Raw genomic sequence first — 22,843 nt, 5'->3', positions numbered from 1 at the left:
AATGTCTTCAGGGCTGGAGAGATGGCTCAGTGGTTAAGAGTCCTGTCTGCTCTTCCAAAGGTCCTGAGTTCAATTCCCAGCAACCACATGGTGGCTCATAACCACCTATACTGAGATCTGGTGCTCTCTTCTGGCATGCAAGCTCACAAGCAGGCAGAACACTGTGTAAATGATAGAAAAATAAATAAATAAATATCTTCAGTAGGGTCCTTTTTTCCCCTGCAGGCAGGGTCTCTATATTTTGCCCAGGCTGGCCTTGACCTGGGGAAAACCCAACTACAAGAACAAAGTTTTAAAACAAAACAAAACCAAAAGATAATTTTGCTCACAATTAACTCCTAGAACTAACCTGTGTTTCCTACTATGAAAGCACTTAAAACTGGAATCAGAACAAATCTAAGAATTCTGATGGGCTGTATGCAAATGCTACGTTTGCTTTAACTCATTTCTCCAGCTGAGAAACAGACATGGCTCTCCCAAATCGCCCAGGTTCAACGACCGAAAAAATAATGAAACCTTTTTAAGTTGTTTGAACGAGGAGTCAGCGATGGCTAGAGAATTTTACTACGTGCCAAGTGAGATTCACACCTATTTCAAATTTTTCACAATAGTTTCCGCACGAAGGTAATTCCACTGTAAACCTTTCCTCCCGTGCTATCTGGACGCCTCCCCTAAACTTCTAGCAACAGAAACAAAACAAAACAAAGCAAACTAAGAAGGCCTAGCGGGCTCTTGAATGGGCGGGAAAGGCACAGAGGCGCGGAATCACTCTCGTCCATTGGCTCACTCTGCTGTTGTTGCCAGCTTCCCGCCTTGGGTGCCGCCGGCAATGTTTTCATTGGCTGTCCTCCTCTCATTGGTTCATTCCTCTGCTCATCAGAATTCCACGCAAACTGAGAGGCGGAGAGCTCGTCAATCGGGGTTGGAGGCCCCACCTCCAAGTGCCGTGTGCAAAAAACAAACAGCCGTTAGGGAGGCGGCACCCGGGGGGGCGGAGTTATGGCTAGAAGGAGGCGTACCATTGGCCCGCCGCCGAGGTTCAAACGAACAACGTGAGTGGCTATTGGTCGCGGCAGCGTGAGGCGGGTCCCGGGCATTGTCCGGTTCTGGCAGCGACGGTCCGGCTGCGAGAGCGGCGGCGGCGGCGGCGCGGGGCGGCAGTGGGCGTCGCGCGGCCAAGACCATGGTAAGTGCAGGGTCGCGCGGGGAGTAGGCGCGCGGAAGGCCCGGACGGCGCCTCCACCTGTGGAGCCGTGGGTGGGCGGTGACGTACGCACCGCGACAGGAGAGGCAGGAGCAGGGGGGCGGGCTCTGTGGCGCGCGGAGGAGGGAGGTCGGGCTGAGTCTCCATCTCCGCGGTTACGTAATCCCCCTGCAGGAGATCTGGAGGCGTTCTGGTCCTGCCCACCAGAACCGCTTGGTCCGGTCGCTGTTGGCTGGTTCTTCCCCGACATCTTTGCAATAGGAGTTTATTTGCATGGCTTCATTTTAAAGTATCTTTTCATTCTGTAGTTTATATCTTAGTTTAAAGCGGCTTCTAAAGAACGAAAGTGAGTAGAACTTTAGCCCCATTCTAAAACTGAGGGGAAGGAGAAAGTGCTAAAAAGCAACAACAGAAACTTATGCGTTGCATCAAGATTGTTACTGTATTTATGTCCGATTCCTTGTTTGACGTATCCTTTAGCTGTTACAGAAGTAGCATGCCTTCCCAGTAAGGAATCTCTCCACATATTTAGGGATTAGTTATAATTAAGAAAAAGCTCTTTGCCGGGTATGTATGGTGGCGCACGCCTTTAATCCCAGCACTCGGGAGGCAGAGGCAGGCGGATCGCTGTGAGTTCGAGGCCAGCCTGGTCTACAAAGCAAGTCCAGGACAGCCAGGACTACAAGAGAAACTCTGTCTCGAAAGCCCCCCCCCCCAAAAAAAAAGAAAGAAAGAAAGAAAAAAAGAAAAAAGAGAAAAAGCTCTTTAATGACGCTTGTCCGGTTGGGCTGACAACCGAAGATCTTATTAATTTTGTACACTTTAGGCGTGTGCGTTCCACAGACACATCCTGAAATCTCTTTATGGGTCCCAGGTTACACTTCAATCAATTTAAGCAGAGTGTGGAGTCGGCAAGGCTAGCAACTTAGGCGGATAGATTTATACAGTAAAAATATTACATATTGTCAGGATTACTTTTAAGTATGTCAGTGTTCTTTTTCCAAGTAGTTGTTACCCAGGGCCATCTTGCCCACCTGGCAGAATTATGCTTTTTTCCTGATAAGAGCACAGGGGAGTAAATGGCTGAGTGGTACTTATTGATGGCAGGGACCCTATTCTGCCCACTGGAGCAGGGTTTGTTTGGGTATGGAAATCTGGGCCTAACTGCTGGCCATAAATCAATGCTGTCTCCTTTGTCATGGGAATGGAGTCTAATTGGCTGGTCAGTCTTGGTGAACAAACAATTACATCCTACCATCTTAAATTTCACTTATCCCTAATAGGCCTGGTTAGCATACTACTTGTCTTGGGGATATTTTGGAGGCAATGCTCCTTTAGCTAATTTCACTTGTGTCACTGTCTCCTGAGCAAACCTATTAGTATATCCATTATAACATAAATATTACTACTTTGAGTTTTATCTACATCTTCACAAGACAGTTACCTTCAACAGGTACTTCATGCCACAAATAATATCATTTGTCTTGTGTTGCTAATGACATGTGAGGTGTTTAATAGATCAAGTAGAAACAGATTGGCTAATGGAAAGTTTCCAAGTTTGGACTGTTAAATTCTCAAACTTTGAGCCAGGTGTGGTGGCACACGCCTTTAGTCCCAGGACTGGGGAGGCGGATTGCTGTGAGTTGGAGGCCAGACTGGTCTACAAAGTGAGTCCAGGCCAGCCAAGGCTACACAGAGAAACCCTGTCTCGAAAAAACAAAAACAAACAAACAAACAAACAAACCCTCAAACTTTGAGCTAGAAAAGTTCTGTCTTTGCAGTTGTTACATGTGGATTATGGGGAGTACTCTGACAAGCAGCAGGGGTTCCTTCTTGTAAATAAATTAATATGCTCAAGCAGTTGATTTTCGTGATCCTTGTTTTTCTTAAAAATTCTAGTGATAGATTTTTAATATCCATTTAAAACTATGGACACATTAACTTAAAATATAAAATAGTGGATATGTTGAGCTTTGTGGTGCTTGTCTTTAATCCCAGCGCTTAGGAGGCAGAGGCAGGAGGATCTCTGAGTTCAAGGCCTGGTTTATTGAGTAAGTTCCAGGACAGCCAGGGCTATACAGAGAAACCTTGTCTTGGGAAAAGAACAAAACAAAAAAAAAAAATACTGGACAAATGCATTGGTTGCCTTTGGTAAATATTTTTTTTAATTGGCAGGAAATAATAGTGTATCAATTAGAGTAATAGAAAGGTATCCAGTTTTCAAATTTTTAAAGATTTATTTATTTGTTGTTATGTATACAGTATTCTGCCTGCTGGAACACCTGCAGGCCAGAAAAGGTCATCAGATCACATTATAGGTGGTTGTGGTTGCTGGGAATTGAACTCAGGACCTCCAGAAGAGCAGTCAATACTCTTAACCTATGAGCCATCTCTCCAGCCCCCAGTTTTCAATTCTTTGGGGAATGAAAATATATTCCAATGTACTCTTTTCCCACTGTATAAACTCCCCCACCCCACCCCCTCCCTAACAGGGTATCTCTGTGTAGCCTTGGCTGTCCTGGGCTCGCTTTGTAGGCCAGGCTGGCCTCAGATTCACAGAGATCCACCTCCCCCCTTGTCGCCCCAAATGCCAGGATTACAGAGGTGCCATGCCTGGCTTGTCTAGAAACTTTTAACCAAGAAGTTTAGGATAAGAACTATTTTAAATGTAAAGTTTAAACAATTATATATGGTTTGGGAGGTAACAACTTATTGTTTGTTTCTATAAGTTTACTTTTATCACTATATTTTAAAAAGGTATCCAGAATCTGTATATTAGAAGTAGTAGCCGTTCAAGTCAGGTGGTGGTGGCACACGCCTTTAATCCCAGCACTTAGGAGGCAGAGGCAGTCAGATTGCTGTCAGTTCGAGGCCAGCCTGGTCTACACAGTGAGTCCAGGACAGCCAAGGATACACAGGGAAACCCTGTCTCGGAAAAAAAAAAAAAAAAAAAAAAAAACAGAAGTAGTCATTCAATAGGTTGTGGTCTTCCAGATCCTACTACCACAGGAGTCTAACTTAACTGTGTAGCCCAGGCTGGCCTAGAACTTAGTATGTAACTTAATCTCTAACTGAGAAAAGGCCTGTCTCAGACTCTGGAATGGTAGGAACACAGGCTGTGACACTTACTTGGGCTTTGGAGTGTCTTTAATGATGTTTCTGTATCATAATCTCCTTGCCCGTGGTGGTTTTTATAATCCTGCTGGGCTAGACAGATAGCTCAGTGGTTAAGAGGATTGCTATTCAGATGACCTAGGTTCAATTCCCATCACATGGCAGCTTGCAACCAGACCTGGAAAATCCACTACCCTCTTCTGACTTCCATGGGTGTCAGGCATATACATGGTGCACAGACATACATGCAGGCAAAGTACACATAAAAGGATGAAATTAATATTTTTAAATTTTTATTTAAAAATGTTGAGCTTTTTGCTCTTGATCTTTGTTTACAGCAGCTAGTAACAATACCAAAGCTTGGGTGCTACGAAATCTTGAAATTCCCTCCCTTAGTTCACTAATGTGACGCCTTTAAACTCAGTTTTTCATAACATTTTAGTACATATACAAAATATAGACAATTATAATATGAATGGGACATTATGTTTATAGCATATAATGTCTTAGTACATTTCCCAATAGAATCGTTGTTCCCATCTGAATCCTTGTATCATCTTTGTTGTCTTTTTCTTTCTTTTTTTTTTTTATAGTTTCTCTGTGTATCCTTGGCTGTCCTGGATTCGCCTTGTAGACCAAGCTGGCCTCGAACTCACAGAGATCCACCTGACTCTGCCTCCCAAGTGCTGGGATTAAAGGTGTATGCTACCATGGCTGGCTTGTTGTGCATTTCTTTTTTTTTTAATTAATTTATTCATATTACATTTCAATTGTTATCCTATCCCTTGTATCCTCCCATTCCTCCCTCCCTCCCTCCCACTTTCCCCTTACTCCCCTCCCCTATGACTGTGACTGAGGGGGACTTCTTCCCCCTGTATATGCTCATAGGGTATCAAGTCTCTTCCTGGTAGCCTGCTATCCTTCCTCTGAGTGCCACCAGGTCTCTCCATCCAGGGGACGTGGTCAAATGTGGGGCACCGGAGTTTGTGTGAAAGTTAGTCCCCACTCTCCACTCAACTGTGGAGACTGTCCTGTCTTCTGTATTTCTGATTGTGCTCTATTCTTCTGAGCTTCCACCAAAACTGTTGAGCTGTGTTTACAACATCCCAGGGCTTCTCTAGCCCGCATCTCCAAAGTTCTTCCACATTGCCTCCTCTAGGCTAGTTCCAGAAGCCCGAGAGGTACAGCTCAAGTTTGGTCATGGCAGTAGCCCCACTCCTGGAACTAAAATTCTCTAGTACTTACTTTTCTGATCACCATGGCCAACTTCTTGACAGAAAGGTTTAAAAAAAGGAATGATTTTGTTTTGTTTTGTTTTTGAGACAGGATTTCTGTGTGTAGCCTTGGCTGTACTGGACTTGCTTTGTAGACCAGGCTGGACCTTGAACTCACAAAGATCCACCTGCCTCTGTCTCCCAAGTGCTGGTATTAAAGGCCTGTGCCACCACGCCTGGCAAGGAATGATTTTGGCTCATGGCTTCAGATGATTCAGCCCATGCTCACTTGGTCCCATGTTCTTGGGCAAAGCATTATGGTAGCATTCATGGCTGGCCAGGAAGCAGAGAGTGAAACAGAAAGCAGCCAAGGATAACATACTCTGTAAGGACGCATCCTCAGTGCTCAACAGGAATATCCTTCATTTCTGTCTTACCACCACCTAAAGAGTGCTACCATCGCTAGGTGTGGTGGTGCACGCCTTTAATCCCAGCACTCGGGAGGCAGAGGCAGGCGGATCGCTGTGAGTTCAAGGCCAGCCTGGTCCAGGACAGCCAAGGCTACACAGAGAGACTCTGTCTCAAAAAAACAAAAAATAAAATAAATAAATAAATAAAATAAAAAGAGTGGTACCACTTAGGAACCCAGGCTTCCGTTCAGTCCTTTATTGATTCTGTGTGGATGTTGTAAACAATGCGGCTATGAACATAGCTGCCCAAGTACCCATTTGCGTCTTGGCTTGTTTGGGATATAATAACTAGAAGTGGAATTGCTATATCGTGAGACACATCATTTACTTGGTTTCAGTATTGGTTTTGGTTAGCCCAGTTTTTGATAATATACTTCTTTTTTTCTCTCAAAAGAGCTAAATTCTCAATTTTCTATGGAAATATTATGCTGACTTTTAAAAAAGTTAACTGTTAACCAAGCCTTGATGGCTCATGACTTTACCCCAGCATTTAGGAAACAGAGGCAGGCTGATCTCCGAGTTTGAGGCTCACCTGGTCTACAGAGAAAGTTCTAGGCTACATAGAGAAACCTTGCCCTGAAAAAACAAAAAAAGTTAAATGTTTCTGAAATGCATGAAACTTACATGATCAATCAGAAATTTGCAAGATATGTCTAAATTTATAGATAGCTTACATTTTGAATAAGTTAATGTTTCATTTTAGTATGTTAATAAGAGGAAATACATATTTACAGTGACATAGGAGATCACCTAGATACATTAAGTTTTTAGTTATTAATAGATATTTTTACCCAAAGTAAAACTAGAATTTTGTTTTGTGACTTTGGTTTTTTTTTTTTGTTGTTTGTTTGTTTGTCGAGACAGGGTTTCTCTGTAGCCTTGGCTATCCTGGACTCACTTTGTAGACCAGGCTGGCTTCGAACTCACAGCGATGCGCCTGCCTCTGCCTCCCGAGTGCTGGAATTAAAGGCGTCCGCCACCATGCCCGGCATGACTTTGTTTTTTGAGGTAACATTTTCAACTCCAAATTCTCTTCCTCTAGGCTGGAGGCAAAGCTGGAAAAGATAGCGGGAAGGCCAAGGCCAAAGCGGTGTCTCGCTCACAAAGAGCTGGGCTACAGGTAATGGATGGACCAAGTCTGTCACAGCTCATTATTTTCTTTGTCTTTGCGATTCATGACCCAGAGATATTTCATTAATTACAGAAATATCCTTTTATTATGATACTCCTTGAGTGTCAGATTAACTGGTTAAGACTTAAATTTAAATCATAAAGTAAGCCATTCATTTGTATTTTATAGGAGAATAGGATATCTTAATGAATTTGTTGATTCTCCCCCCCCCCCCCCCCATTAGTATCTGTTCTTGGGCATGAATGCTAAGTTAGCAGTTACGAATGTTTACTGCTCTTGTAGCCAGGCTGTGGTGGCATACCACTCAGGAGCCAGAGGCAGGTGTATCTCTGTGACTTTGAGGCCAGGGCTACACAGAGAAATGCTGTCTTGAAAAACCGAAAAAGAAAAAAGAATGTGTACTGCTTTGTAGAACACTTGGGTTTGGTCCCCAGCACCCGTATCGGAAGGGTAGCAACCACCTGTAACAACACCTGCTCCAGGGAGACACACATAACTTTGAGACAGAGTTTCTCTGTGTAGCCTTGGCTGTCCTGAACTCACTTTGTAGACCAGGCTGGCCTCGAACTCACAGAGATCCGCCTGCCTCTGCCTCCAGAGTGCTGGGATTAAAGGCGTGTGCCACCACACCCAGCTCAAGACACACATACTTTAAAGTAAATCTTTTTTTTTTTTTTGAGACAAGATTTCTCTTGTAGTCCTGGCTGTCCTGGACTTGCTTTGTAGACCAGGTTGGCCTGGAACTCTCAGAGATCTGCCTGCCACTGCCTCCCTAGTGCTGAGACTAAAGGCATGCACCACCATGCCTAATGCTCCCAAGTATCTTGAATTTCTTGTATCTGAATTATTACAACTTTAACCTACAAGCTCAACTTTTCCAGATGAGTAAAATTTCAAGTCACTCCCTACATATTATAAGGAATACTTTAAAGAGGGCTGGAGAAGAGTGGCACACTGCTGTTGTACTGGAGGACCTGGCTTTGATTCTCAGAACCCACCTGCCAGCTCACAACCATCTGTAACTCCATTTCCAGGGCATCCAACACTCTTATGACCTCTTTGACCAGGCATACATGTGGTAAACAGACATAAATGTAGGGAAAACACTTATACCTGTAAAATAAAAATAGATTTTTTTTTTTTTTGGTTTTATTTGTTTTGAGACAGGTTTTCTCTTTGTGTAGCTCTGGCTGTCCTGGAACTCACTCTGTGGACCAAGCTGGCCTCAAACTCAGAGATCTGCCTGCTTCTGCCTCGCAAGTGCTGGAATCAAAGGTGTGCTTCATTGCTGCCTGGCTAAAAATAATTATATCTTTAAAAAAATAAATAGGGTTGGGGATTTAGCTCAGTGGTAGAGCGCTTGCCTAGCAAGTGCAAGGCCCTGGGTTTGGTCCTCAGCTCTGAAAATAAAATAAAATAAAATAAAATAAAATAATGGGCCCAGTCTTGCAGAATGTAGGCAAGGACTGAGCTACATTCCAGGCCAAGTTACTTATTTTTATTTTATGTATGTGGGTGTTTCGCCTGCTGTTTGTCTGTGGAGCATGTACAGACAATGCCCAAGAAGAAGAAAAGGAGAGAGAGATCCTGGAACTGAAATTACACATATACCATGTTGGTGTTCAGAGCTGAACCCAGGCCCTCTGCAAGGGCAGCAAATGCTCTAACTACTGAGCCATTCCTCCAGACTCACTAAACACTTTTTTGTTTTAAAGATTTATTTATTATTTATACAGTATTCTGCCTGCATGTGAGCCAGTAGTCCAGAAGAGGGCACCAGATCTAATTATAGATGGTTATGTGCCACTGTGTGGTTGCTGGGAATTGAACTCAGGACCTTTGAAAGAACACCCAGTGCTGTTAACCTCTGAACTATCTCTTCAGCCCCCCATGAAACATTTTTTAAAAGGGAAATTAGGATTACTCAATGAGATGAGCACTTGCTGTCAAGCCTGATGACCTGACCTGAGTTAAATTCTCAGGACCTACATAATGGAAGGAGGTAACCAGCTCTAAATAAATCATTTTTAAGAGAAAAATTGTCCGTACTGTGTGATGTTTTGCTTGTGTGTGTTTTTGTTTTTGTTTTTTCACAGAGCTTCCCTTTGTAGCCCATGTTAGCCTCCTGTCTAAGGTATGCACCACCACAACAGCAAAATCAGGTTTCTTATGGCAAACATGTCAGCAAGTAGATGACATAATGTATGTGACACGGAAGGCAGAGGGATAGGAACTTAAGCTCTTTCTTCTGTTAGTTTAATGGTAGGCCTAATAAATGTTTATTAGGCTTATAATTATTACCGTGGTTATTATTTACCCATGTTCACAATCAATACAGACAGACACATGATATAGTTTAGAACAGCCTTTATATACCCTGGGGTATGACAGACATTCCCTCCTAAGCTACCTTCCACTATCTCCCAGCCTCCATCCCATGCGGTCTGCTTCGAATACTTTCTGTTTAGGCTACCTTCCGTCCATATTCCCAAAATACTTGCTAATGTTGTTCACCTGGGCCATTTCTTTCATGTGGCACTTCAGAGTTCCTCCTCCTTCCTCCTTCAGAGTCTCTCTGCTTCTTCCCAAGGTCATCTCTGTGGGCAAGCTCTTGAACTTTTGCTCCTCCCCTTCCTTGTGCCATGCCCAGGTGTAGGCCCTTTATTCAGCCAGTTAGGGAGGCAAGGTTACATAGCAATGCTTGGGGTATGTGAGATTGTGCTCAGGGCAGCAGCTAGATCTTGGGAGCCAGTAATTAGTATCAAAATACATAGCACCAGACCAACCTCCAACAGTTCTTTTATTTTAATTTTATGTGTATGAATGTTTGACCTACATGTGTTTACACTATGTGTGGAGGTCCAAAGAAAGCACTGGAATCACTGAAATTCGAGCGAGCTGTATGTGTGTGCTGGGAACCAAACCCAGATCCTCTGCAAAGGTGGTGTGGGCCCTAACCACTGAGTCATCTGCAGTTCGGCGACTTAGCTTTAAAGCATACATTATAATTTTAGGGCACTACTTAAATCCTCTGAATTTATTTCAAGTGTATTTAAACTGTGACAGTAGTCACGTGGAGACTGTTGCATTGGTTTAAGAAACAAAGGGTGCCAGTTGGTGGTGACAACACGCCTTTAATCCCACTTGGGAGGCAGGGGCAGGTGGATCTCTGAGTTCAAGGCCAGCCCTACGGGTCAGGTTCCACAACAGCCAGGGCTGTTACACAGAGACACCCTGTATCAAAATAACAAAGAGCAACTCTCTGTAACTCTAGTTCCAGGGCTTCTAATAATCTCACACAGATATACATGTTGACAAATCACTAATGCACAAAAAATAAAATAAATAAATTGAAAAAGAAAAAAGAAGAGAAGGGCTGGTGAGAGGGACTAACATGTAAAGGCATAATACCCAGGACCCAAATGGTAGATAAATACTTTAGTGTGGTTTGAAAGAATTAAAAACGGGACTGGAGAGATGGCTCAGAGCTTAAGAGCACTGTCTGCTCTTCCAGAGGTCCTGAGTTCAATTCCCAGCAACCACATGGTGGCTCACAGCTATCTTTAGGGTGATCTAGCGCCCTTTTCTGGCCTGTACATGTACATGCAAATGTGCAGGAAGAGCACTGTACACATAGTAAATAAATAAATAAACAAATCTTTATTTAAAAAAAAAAAAGCCGGGCGTGGTGGCACACACCTTTAATCCCAACACTCGGGAGGCAGAGGCAGGCAGATTGCTGGGAGTTCGAGGCCAGTCTGGTCTACAAAATGAGTCCAGGACAGCCAGGGCTGTTACACAGAGTAACCGGGTCTCAAAAGAAAAAAAAAAAAAAAGAATTAAAAGCATGTATGTAGCTGGGTAGTGGTGGCACACACCTTTAATCTGGCACTTGGGAGGTAGGCAGATCTCTGCTCAAAGCCAGCCTGGTCTACAGATCAAGTTCCAGGACAACAAGGGCTAACCAAAGAAACCTTGTCTCAAGAAACAAAAAAACAAAAACCAGTCAATTCATGTAGGGGTTGGAGAGACAACTCAGTGGTTAAGAGCACTGACTGCTCTTTCAGAGTTCCTGAGTTCAATTCCCAGCAACCACATGGTGGCTCACAACCGTCTATAATGTGATCTGATGCCCTCTTCTGGCCTGCAGGTGTAAATACAAGCAGAGCACTCACGTACATAAAATAAATTTTTTTTTTTTTTTTTGAAAAGAGCACTAGTATTTCTTCCCGAGAGCATGGGTTCAGTTCCCAGCACCCAAATGGCAGTTACACCTGTCTGTACCTCTCCTCTCCTTCCAGGGGATCAAACATGCAAGTGGTATGCAAATATACATGCAGGCAAAATACCCATACATATAACATTTAAAAGATAAAATGAGGGGGTAGGAGAGAGAGCTCAGTGCTTAAGAGCACTGACTGCTCTTCCAAAGGACCCAGGATCAGTTCCCAGTGCCCACATGGCAGCTCACACTGTCTGAAACTCCATTACCAAGGGATCTGACACCTTCACAATAATGCATATAAAGTAAAAGTAAGTAATTTAAAATGAAACTAAGGGAGTGTTTCCTGTGATGCCAGCTGCTTTGGAGGCTGAGGCAGAAGGATCACAAATTCAAGGCCAACTTTGGCTAAATAGTGTCTTCAAGACTAGGACAGCTTGTAATCTCAGTACTCGGGGGATTTCTGCAACTTGGAGGGCCACCCATACTCCATAGCAAGAGCAAAGAATTAGTAAGAAACACAAGAGCATTGATGGTCCCTTTCCAAAGATTTTTCCCTTATTTTGTTTGGGGGCCAGCATTTATAGACAGAGTCTTGCAGCCTGGTTGTCCTCAGGCTAGTGATTAGAATGCCTTCTCTCCCAGCGCGGGGGTCCAGTGGTATACCACTGGGTTCTGATAGTCCGCTTGGTCTTGTACATATGACCATAGCACACAGGACGTAGGGAGTCAGAGGCAAGAGAATCAAGGTCCAGGGCAGCCGGAGAATTTAGCAAGACCCTGTCTTTGTTTTTCAAGACAGGGTTTCTCGGGCTGGAGAGATCTCAGTGGTTAAGAACACTGTTCATCTTGAGGTCCTGAGTTTAATTCCTGCCAACCACATACATGGCTCACAACCATCTATACTGGGATCTGATAGCCTCTTCTGGCATGCAGGTGTACATGCAGATAGAGCACTCATACATTAAAAAAAAAAAAAAGGACAGGGTTTCTCTGTGTAGCCTGGCTGTCCTGGAACTTGCATGTAGACCATGCTGGTCTTGAACTCAAAAGATTCACCTGCCTCTGCCTCCTGAGTACCGAGATTAAAGGTGTGCCCCACCCCTGCTGGGCTATCAAGACCCTGTCGTTTTGTTTTGTGGTTTTTGGGATGTGTGTGTGTGTGTGGGGGGGGGTTCTCTGTGAAGCTCTGGCTGTCCTGGAGTTGCTTTGTAGTCCAGGCTGTCCTCGAACACACATCAGTCCACCTGCCTCTGCCTCCAGAGTGTAGAGACTAAAGGCATGCGCCACCACACCCAGTGACTTAAAGACCTCATTGTAGGGCAGGAAAGGCTCAGCTGTTAAGAGAACTGGCTATTGTTCCAGAGCGTCCTGGTTGGATCCCAGCACCCCTGTGGCAGATCACAACTGTTCTCCAGTCTTAGGGCATTCGGCGACCTCTACAGGACCTAGCATCACATATTTTGTGCCCATACACATAAATAAATTAATTAATTTAAAATAAAGTTCTTTATAGTCTCTAAGACTTAGTAAGAGATGGTTTGGGGGTCCTGTTATCTGACAGACTGCATACTTTACAAATTACACAAAACCAGGAGTAAGGCATTGATTGTGCTCTTAAAAAAAATACAACTAGGGGGCCTGGAGAGATGGCTCATCGGTTAAGAGCACTGTCTGCTCTTCCAAAGGACCCAGGTTCAGTTCCCAGCACCCACATGGCAGCTCACAACTGTGTGTAATTCCAGTTTCTAGAGGATCTGACACCCTCACACCAATTCACATAAAATAAAATTAACTGAATTAAAAAATATATATTACAACTAGAGGCTAGAGAGGTAGCCCAAAGTTAAGAGCATTGTCTGCTCTTCCAGAAGTTCTGAGTTCAATTCCCAGCAACCACGTGGTGGCCCACAACCATCTATAATGTGATCTAATGTCCTTTTCTGGTGTGCAGGCATATATGGAGGCAGAACACTGTATAAACAAACAAATCTAAAAGAAAGAAAAAAAATTATAACTAGCTGGGTGTGGTGGTGCACACCTGTTATCCCAGCACTTGGGAGGCAGAGGCAGGTGGATCTCTTGAGTTTGAGACCAGCCAGCCTGGTCTACAGAGTAAGTCTAGGACAACCAAAACTACACAGAGAAACCCTGTTTCGAAAAAGCAGAAAAGGCGGGGAAAGGAAAAGAAAAAGAAGGAAAATTATAACTAATTCTGGAGATGCTCTTTCCCCCTTGAGAATGAAGTCTACAAGTGACCTCTAGAGTTGGTAACTGAAATATCATGGACTTCTAAAATAGTATTTATCAGAGGCCAGATCTGAGTTGGGAAAAGTGAAAACAGAAAACTGAGTTGCATCCCAGCACTTTGGAGGCAGAGGCAGTCGGATCTCTGAGTTCAAGGCCAGCCTGGTCTACAAAGCAAGTCTAGAACAGCCAACGCAACATGGAGAAAGCCTGTCTCAAACAAACAAACAAACAAAAGTCAGTTGCAGGTAGCATATACCCAGAAAGCCAGTGCTGCAGACATTGTCTTAAGTGGATTGAGAATTTGAAGGAAGCCTTGAGACGCAACCCTATCTTAGACAAGTGTATAAATAGATATAAGCTGAGGGGTGATGGCGCACACCTGTAATCTTAGCACTCCAGAGGCAGAGACAGGCAGATCTTGAGTTTGAAGCCAGCCTAGTCTACAGAGTGAGTTCCAGAATAGCCAGAGCTACCCAGAGAAACCCTGTCTCAAAAAGCAAAAATAAAAAACAAAAAATACACATAAAAGTTAGGGTTTCAGGATTTGTTTTTGAAATTTGCCTTTGAAAAACAGGTAATTAGCCAGGCGTGGTGGCGTACATCTTTAATCCCAGCACTCAGAAGGTAGAGGAAGGCAGATCTCTGTGAGTTGGAGGCCAGCCTGGTCTACAAAGAGAGTTCCAGGACAGGCAGGGCTACACAGAGAAACCCTGTCTAGAAAATCCAAAACCAAACCAAGTACATAGATAGCAGCCAGAAAGGAAGCAATTCGCATTGTTGAAAGGCAGTAAAGTGACTGGAGAGTGGTGTCTTGGAATGTAGCTCTGTGTAGAGCTACTTTGCATATGCAAGGCCCTGGGTTGTATTACCAACACCCCAAAACTAGAACAAATATCACAATGAAAGAGTGGGACTGATTTTCCTTAACTATCATGTGACCTTTGAAACTGAGGAAAGAACAGAATTAGCGTCAGAGGAAAATGGTGGAGGTCCAGAGTCATGTGGCTTTTATGTGAAAATATTTGATTAGATATGGTTGTGATTATTGGGCTGTGTTGAGCCTGTAATTGGTAACAGCATGGTATAGTTATAATTTTACAGTCAAACTATGTTGTCTAAAACTTGAAAATTTGAGGCTAATTACAGCACAGAGACCCTAGCCAAGACTGTTCATTACCAAGTAAATTTGCCCTGTAGCAAGAATTGCTAAGCCTTCAGTTACACTCAACCATGTATTGTCAAAACTCTGCAACGCTTCCCAACAAGACATCTCTTTTTCAGTTTCCTGTGGGCCGCATCCACAGACATTTGAAGACGCGCACCACAAGCCATGGACGGGTGGGTGCCACTGCTGCTGTGTACAGTGCCGCAATTTTGGAGTACCTCACAGCTGAGGTTTGTGGAGGATGACCTGGGTGGGAATCCAAAGGCTGCTCTAAACTAAATGCCTGAGAGTGCCAGAGAGGATACTTGTTGAGAGATTAATGCACTTTTGGTTTTGCTTCTTTTGGGTTTTTGAGAGATGGTCTCTGTGTGGCCCTGGCTGTGCTTGAACTCACTCTGTAGAGCAGGCTGGCCTCAAACTTACAGATCCACCTACCTCTGCCTCCCAAGTGCTAGGATTAAAGGCGCCGCCACTTTTGGTTTTTTGAGCCTCATGTTGTCCAGTCTAGCCGCAGTATCCAACACAGCAGAGGATGACCATGTCTTCTGTTCCTTGTGTCCACCTGCTGGGGTTGCAGAGATAGACCTCTACGCTGCCTGCTTCCTATTTTGCTTTCTCTTGCTTTTTTCAAACAGCAGCTCATGCTGGCCTGGTGCTTGCTGGCCTGGTAATTACTCTGTGTGCTGCTTACTTTGGAGGGGTTTTGTTGCTTGATTGGGATTGGTAGAGACAAGGTAACTCTGGCTGATTGTAAATCTGTATAGACCAGGCAGTCTCATCAAGTTTTATTCTTTTTTTTTTTTTTTTTTTTTTTTTTTTGGTTTTTGGTTTTTCGAGACAGGGTTTCTCTGTGTAGCCTTGGCCATCCTGGGCTCACTTTGTAGACCAGGCTGGCCTCGAACTCACAGCGATCCGCCTGCCTCTGCCTCCCGAGTGCTGGGATTAAAGGTGTGCGCCACCATGCCCGGCTAAGTTTTATTCTTTTTTGTTGTTGGTGGTGGTGGTGGGTTTTTTTTGTGGTTTTTTTTTTTGTTGTTCTTGTGGGGTTTTTTTGTTTGTTTTTTGGTTTTTTTGCTTTTTCAAGACAAGGTTTCTCTATGCAGCCTTGGCTGTCCTGGACTCACTTTGTACACCAGGCAGGCCTTGAACTCAAAGCGATCCACCTGCCTCTGCCAAGTGCTGGGATTAAAGGCATGTGCCACTACGCTTGGCTACTCTGGGCCAATTTTAAAGAGTCTTGGTCATTTTTTAATGACATGATAAATAAGGGGACTGGAGATGGGGCTGGAAAGATGGCTCAGAGGTAAGAGCACTGGCTGCTCTTCCAGAGGTCCTGAGTTCAATTCCCAGCAACCACATGGTGGCTCATAACCATCTAGAATGAGATCTGGTGCCCTCTTATGTCATACAGGCTCACATGCTGGCAGAATACTGTCCACATAAAGTAAATAAATTAAAAAGCAGGGGGCAGGAGGGGAGGCATGGCTAGAGAGATGGCTCAGCAGTTAAGAGTACTGACTGCAGCTGGGTGTGGTGGCGCACGCCTTTAATCCCAGCACTTGGGAGGCAGAGGCAGGCTGATCGCTGTGAGTTCGAGGCCAGCCTGGTCTATAAGGTGAGTCCAGGACAGCCAAGGCTACACAGAGAAACCCTGTCTCAAAACAACAACAACAAAAAAGAGCTATACAATGCCATATTTAATATAATGAGGTGTTTTACCTTCCTGTATGTCTGTGTACCACTTGCATTCAGTGCCCACAGAAACCAGAGGAAAGTTTCAGATACTCTGGGTCTGGAGTTAAGGCTGGTTATGATCCACCATGTGGGTGTTGGAATTGAGCCAGTACCCTCTGGAAGAGCAACTAGACCTCTTTTTTTTGTTTTGTTTTGTTTTTCTTTTTTTTTTTTTTTTTTTTTTTTGCTTTTCGAGACAGGGTTTCTCTGTGTATCCTTGGCTGTCCTGGACTCACTTTGTAGACCAGGCTGGCCTTGAACTCACAGCGATCCGCCTGCCTCTGCCTCCCGAGTGCTGGGATTAAAGGCGTGCGCCACTACGCCCGGCCGCAACCAGACCTCTTAACCATTGAGGCATCTTGCCTGTCCTATCTTTTGTTTCTTTGAGGCAGCCTCGTAGGCCGCCCTAGCTGGCATTAGACTTGTAGTCCTGTCCCAGTCCCTCCAAGTCACTGAGATAACATATTTTACTCACAGCTAGCTAAAGTTTTTAGGGTAGCAGTAGACTTCTTACCAGTACAGCACAGTAAGAGGGTAGATATGTAAATAACTGTGTGAGGCCCTCTAGTTTTAGTTTTTTATGCTTTTAAGTTATTACTCCCTTTATTCTTAGACGTGGCCTCATTGTCAGTACACCATCATCATTTTCAACTGTCTTATATGTATCAAAACTCATAATTAACCATCAATTCTGGACTGCAAAGGTTGGGGGTAGTAGTTTTGCACCTGTTTTTATGTCTTTGTCCACCAGTTCAATAAAAACACAGGTGCTGGGGCTGGTGAGATGGCTCAGCGGTTAAGAGCACTGGCTGCTCTTCCAGAGGTCCTGAGTTCAGTTCCCAGCAACCACATGGTGGCTCCCAACCATCTATAGTATAATCTGATCATACTGTATACATAAAAAATATTAAAAAAATAAAACATAGGTGCTTCATAATACATTTTTTTAGAAAGTGAACATGCTTTAGGTATTTAAATTTGGAACTTCGATCTGGTGGTAATGGGGCACGCCTTTAATCCCAGCACTTGGGAGGCAGAGGCAGGTGGATCACTGTAAGTTTGAGGCCAGCCTGGTCTACAAAGTGAGTCCAGGACAGCCAAGGTTACACAGAGAAACCCTGTTTCGAAAAACCAGAGAGAGAGAGAGAAAGAGAAACAAAACAAAATTGTGGAGTTTTGTTATTTAGCAGAGATAAAATTGTGAACCCTAATCTAAGCGTTTATTTCAGCGGCATTCATTTCTCAGTCTTGGCTCTCACTAGAGCCTTTGGAGCGCTTTCAAAGCATGCTGGTATAGGGGAGCTTTGGTAGGCAGCAGGTATGCTCTGCTCACCCCGGACCAGCCAGAGGCCCAAGGTGAAGCACTAGCAGGTTGGACGCTTGCCCAGCAGTTGATTCAGATATAGAACACTGTCTGTGCTCTGCTTACATAAGGGTGCTCTGTGGAGTTACTTCTGTTATTTCTGTCAAACACGGAACAGAGTCAGAGCCACATACGGTGACGCACACCTTTAATTCCAGCATAGAAGGCAGAAGCAGGTGGGATCTCTGAGTTTGAGGCCAGCCAAGTAAGTCTACAAAAGGAGTCCAGGACAACGAGGGCTATTATACAGAGAAACTGGGTCTCAAAAAAAAAAAAAAAAAAAAAAAAAAAAAAGCGCAATAGGGCCAGTAGAGCTGATACAGGTTAAGACACATAACAAATGCTGTGTTAACTGGGCAAGCTGGTACACTGTAATCCCAAAACTACAGAGACTTTGGCAGAAGGAACGCCAGCCTCAGCTCCAAAGACTGACCCTTTGTTCAAAACCAGAGCAGCGGTGCGTTGCTGTGGTTGACTAGAACTGTGAAATGTCTTGAAATAGGGCTAGGGATATAGCTTAGTTGGTGGGGTGCTTGCCTAGCATACATGAAGCCCTGCGTTTAATGCCCAGTGCCACGTACATCGGGAGTGGTGGTGTGTAGCTGTACGCCTTGCTCTTGGAGATGCGGCCAGAAGGGTTAGAAAGTCATTGTCATCCCTGGCTACATAGCAAATTCACAGCCAGCCTGGGATATATAAGACTGCAAAAACAAAAGAAAATTTCTACTACAGAATAAAAGGCTCCTATCTTATTAGTTATAGGTCTTTGGGCTCACATTTGAGAAGATTTCTATGCAGGTAGGGGTGGTAGCACATGACTATAATCTCCAAACTTGGGAGGCGGGGCCAGGAGGATCAGAAAGCCAAGGGCAGCCTTAGATGCATGACCCTTTCCTTCTCAAAAAACAAACAAACAAACAAACAAACAACAACAACAGCAAAAAAAAACTTTTGGTTTGCTTTGTTTCTTTGAATGTTAAAGAGGTTCCGACTGAGGCCAGGTATGGTGATGCACGCCTTTAATTCCAGCACTTGGGAGGCAGAGGCAGGTGAATCTATGTGAGTTCCAGGCCAGCCTGGTCTACAAAGTGAGTCCAGGACAGCCAAGGCTACACAGAGAGACCCTGTCTCAAAATCCTCTCCACAAAAAAAAAAAAAAAAAAAAAAAAAGAGGTTTCAACTGTTACAGAAAGTGCACTTACTAAATTGTCTATATAGACAGCAAATGGGCTACATTAATATATCAAAATGTATGACTTCTAAATGTTCACTTCAGACTCTTGGCTAATCCCTTGGTTTTTGTGTATCAGGCATAACAGCACACACCTTTAATCCCAGCACCCAGGAGGCTGAGACAGAAAGATCATCACTGAGTTCAAGGCAGGCAGTGCTGCACAGCATGGCCCTGACTTTAAAAACAAAACAACTTTTTGATTTGGTTTGGTTTTTTGAGACAGGATTTCTTTGTGTACCCTTGGCTGTCCTAGACTTCACTTTGTAAGGCTGGCCTTGAACAGAGATCCACCTGCCTCTGTCTCCTGAGTGCTGCCATTAAAGGCGTGTGCTACCACCACTGGGCCAACTTTTTTTTTTTAGATTTATTTATTTATTATTATGCATACAGTACTCTGCCAGCCTATACATCTGCAGGCCAGAAGAGGACACCAGATCTCATTATAGATGCTTGTGAGCCCCCATGTGATTCTTGGGAATTGAACTCAGGACCTCCAGAAGAGCAGTCAGTGCTCCTCTGAGCCATCTCTCCAGACCCCTTAAATTCTTTTTTTTTTTTTTTTTTTTTTTTTTTCCCTTAATTTGATTTTTCAAGTCAGGGTTTCTCTGTGTAGCCTTGGCTGTCCCAGACTCAATTTGTAGACCAGACTGGCCTTGAACTCACAGAGATCCACCTGCCTCTGCCTCCCAAGTGCTGGGATTAAAGGCGTGCACCACTACTCCTTGCTCCAACGTTTTTTTTTAAGAAGCAGATTTTTGCACACTCTGTATTTGAGAGGGAATAAATATGGTGGGAGTTGAAAGTCACAGAGGCATACAGTGACACAGGAAAAACTGTTATGCACAGGAGCTAGAGAATTCATTCTCCTACACTCGGAAACCCACTGTTTCCCTATTATGTTATTTTATGGATGTGCTGTAGGTGCTGGAGTTGGCAGGTAATGCTTCTAAAGATCTCAAAGTAAAGCGCATCACCCCACGTCACTTGCAGCTTGCAATCCGAGGAGATGAAGAGTTGGATTCGCTGATAAAGGCTACCATAGCTGGAGGCGGTATGTACTATTAAGCCTAGTTTATTTCTTTTCTTTTTAAAAAAAGATTTATTAATTTTTTGTGAGTGTTCTGTTTGCATGCATACCTGCATGCCAGAAGAGGGCATCAGATCCCAGTATAGATATGATTGTGAACCATTGTGTAGTTGCTGGGAATTGAACTCAGGACCTCTGGAAGAGCAGATAGTACTCTTAACTGCTGAGCCATCTCTCTAGCCCCAAAGCTTAAATTATTTCTAACAAATATGTCATTCAGATCAGTGGTCCTGTTTATTGAATGATTAACTAGAAACCATATGGATTTTAATTCTGTAAGTGTTAAGTGTACTACAGCTCTGTTGGTAGTAGGGTGAACATAGGTCCTCATAAATGCTACAGGTAAACACTATAATTTGAGCCAAAATTCTGGGCCCTCTAAGCCTCTTTTCATAGTGATTTGAGTAAATATTTATTCTCTTGTCATGTGCACTGCTGCTTTTATTTTAGCTTATTCTTTATCTAGATGGTGCAATGGTTCAACCCTAAGGTTTAGTATATTTCCTATACATTGTGAACATGCTAGAGACATTACATGATCCAGAGGACTGTTTAGTGTGGCAGACTTGGCAAGACTCAAATAGTTCTGTCCTGGGGTCAGTAAAGGTGTGAGGTGAGTTGCTGACTCTCATCTATTATGAACATTCCTCACAGAACCTTGTGATAGCTGTCGGGAGCTATGTTTGCTAGTCCTACAGAAGAGCTCACAGGCTCCTGTGGCTTTAATAGGATCCAAAGGAGAAAAGGGATAGAACCTTAACTAAATTCCATCCTTTGAGGCCGGGTGTGGTGGCGCACACCTTTAATCCTAGGCAGAGGCAGGTGGATCACTGTGGATTTGAAGCCAGCCTGGTCTACAAAGTGAGTCCAGGAGAGGCAAGGCTACACAGGGAAACCCTGTCTTAAAAAACCAAAAATAAATAAACAAACAAACAATAAAAAAATTAAATTTCATCCTTTTTATAGCTGCTTTTTGACTTTAGCAGTAAAGCATTAAGATATGAAGAATTATTAAAAATAACAGTTGCTTAAAACTTTTGTTCCAGGAGTGATCCCGCACATCCATAAGTCTCTGATTGGGAAGAAGGGACAGCAGAAAACTGCCTAGGACATGAGCTGACCAGCGGCTCTCCCCTATCTGTAGCTGCAACAGAGGACACCTGTGGGTATGCAGAATTCTTAAGAACAGTCTAATGGGAAAGCATAGACAATTGCTGTAGACAAGATAAAAGAAGCATTTGTATGTTTTTAGACTTGCAAAGTTTGATAAGTCCTTTTCCCTGTGGTCACAATCATGTGTTGATTGGCCAAGTTTCTCCCTGTGTTTTATACAAAAATAGAATTGATAAAACATTTTTTACAAAATTAATTTGTCTCAATATTTCTTCATGATGTGTTGGAAATACGTTACTTACAGCTGGGCATGGCCATGTGGCCTGGGACCCCAGCAATTGGCAGACGCGGGCAGGGCCTTCAGGGTTCATGGTGACCTTTTCTAAAATTCTGGACTACAAGAGACTGTTTCAAAAAAAAGAAAAAGAAAGATTTTGTTCAGACATTGAAAATTTAAGTTGCAAATTATTCAGAATAATATTAAAGCAAAGACTGGACTGTATTGAGCCTTGGTTGGTACTGTTAGGTTGAATCGTGCATACAATCTTAATTTTTAGAAATATTACTTTATTACATGTGACTAAGAAAGAAAAACGCGTGGTGGCGCACGCCTTTAATCCCAGCACTAGGGAGGCAGAGGCAGGCGGATCGCTGTGAGTTCGAGGCCAGCCTGGTCTACAAAGTGAGTCCAGAATGGCCAAGGCTACAAAGAGAAACCCTGTCTTGAAAAAAAAACAAAAAAAAAAAAAAAAAAAAAAAAAGAAAAACGTTGTAAACTGATTCCAGCAGTGAAGAAATAAATGGTTTTTGCAAGGGCGTTAGACCCTGGGGATGTGAGTATTCAGGGTGCTTTACCCCATGCTGTTCTTGTGCTAACTGCTTTGCTCATTAAGGGATTTGTCATCTATTTTCTAGGCATGCTTCCTAGTGTCCACAGGACTTAATGATCTGCTGAGAAGCCTGTTGAGCTGGCGGATGGGACAGTGGGGTTAGGACATAAATCTAGGTTTTTCTGCCTCCAGAAGTGATGCTACTAAATCAAACTTTTCTGCTTTGGTCTTGGAATTCTATCTTTTTGTGGTCTCTCACTGATCCCAGGAACCTGCAGTAACTTCAAAGATGATGTAAATTAACTCACTAGCCAATGGGAGAGCCAAAATCTTGTTTTTCTTCAGTATAAGTGGTTGTGAGAAATGGGTGTTTTTGATATAACAATATCAAAACAATTCATATTTTGAAGAAATATTTTATTATGGAAATTCTGACAAATACACAGAAATAAAGAGAATAGCACTAGTGTGACAAAGCCATGTGTTCTGGTCTCCGAGATTTAGTTTTGTAGTCTGTTTTAACCATGTCCTACCTGCTACTACCAATGGAATGCTGTAAGTCCCGTTACAGTCTTTTCATATCTGTGTCCTATAGAGACTTACTCTGAGTCCACTAAAGACCTCTAAGACAACTAATGGTTTTATTACCAAGTACCATTCAGGCATATGTTTATTTGTTTGTTTTGTGGTTTTGATGTTTTTTTTTCCCAA

At 43.4% G+C, this 22,843-nt stretch overlaps 1 protein-coding gene and 1 non-coding gene across 4 annotated transcripts; one reads left to right on the top strand and one right to left on the bottom strand.

The window, feature by feature from the left end:
- Positions 1–1,089: 1,089 nt before the first annotated feature.
- Positions 1,090–21,320, top strand: LOC127205683 (histone H2A.V). 3 transcript variants are annotated; one of them, XM_051164934.1, is made up of 5 exons: positions 1,090–1,186; positions 7,045–7,122; positions 14,888–15,001; positions 20,093–20,153; positions 21,236–21,320. In XM_051164934.1, the coding sequence occupies exons 1-5, from the start codon at positions 1,184–1,186 to the stop codon at positions 21,295–21,297; spliced, it is 318 nt and encodes a 105-aa protein (XP_051020891.1). In that variant the 5' UTR covers positions 1,090–1,183; the 3' UTR covers positions 21,298–21,320. The 3 variants fall into 3 exon arrangements, with proteins under 3 accessions (XP_051020891.1, XP_051020890.1, XP_051020892.1); XM_051164933.1 differs by having other exon boundaries at positions 20,024–20,153; XM_051164935.1 differs by lacking the exon at positions 14,888–15,001 and having other exon boundaries at positions 20,024–20,153.
- On the bottom strand, positions 17,151–17,277 carry LOC127206048 (small nucleolar RNA SNORA40). Its single transcript, XR_007832741.1, has one exon. It is a non-coding gene; the product is annotated as a small nucleolar RNA SNORA40 (small nucleolar RNA).
- Positions 21,321–22,843: the final 1,523 nt, after the last annotated feature.

The sequence above is a fragment of the Acomys russatus genome, chromosome 22, assembly GCF_903995435.1.
Source record: "Acomys russatus chromosome 22, mAcoRus1.1, whole genome shotgun sequence".
Classification (NCBI taxonomy): Eukaryota; Metazoa; Chordata; class Mammalia; order Rodentia; family Muridae; genus Acomys; species Acomys russatus.
The sequence above is the reverse complement of the archived record's forward strand: the minus strand, read 5'-3'. Positions and strand labels throughout refer to the sequence as shown.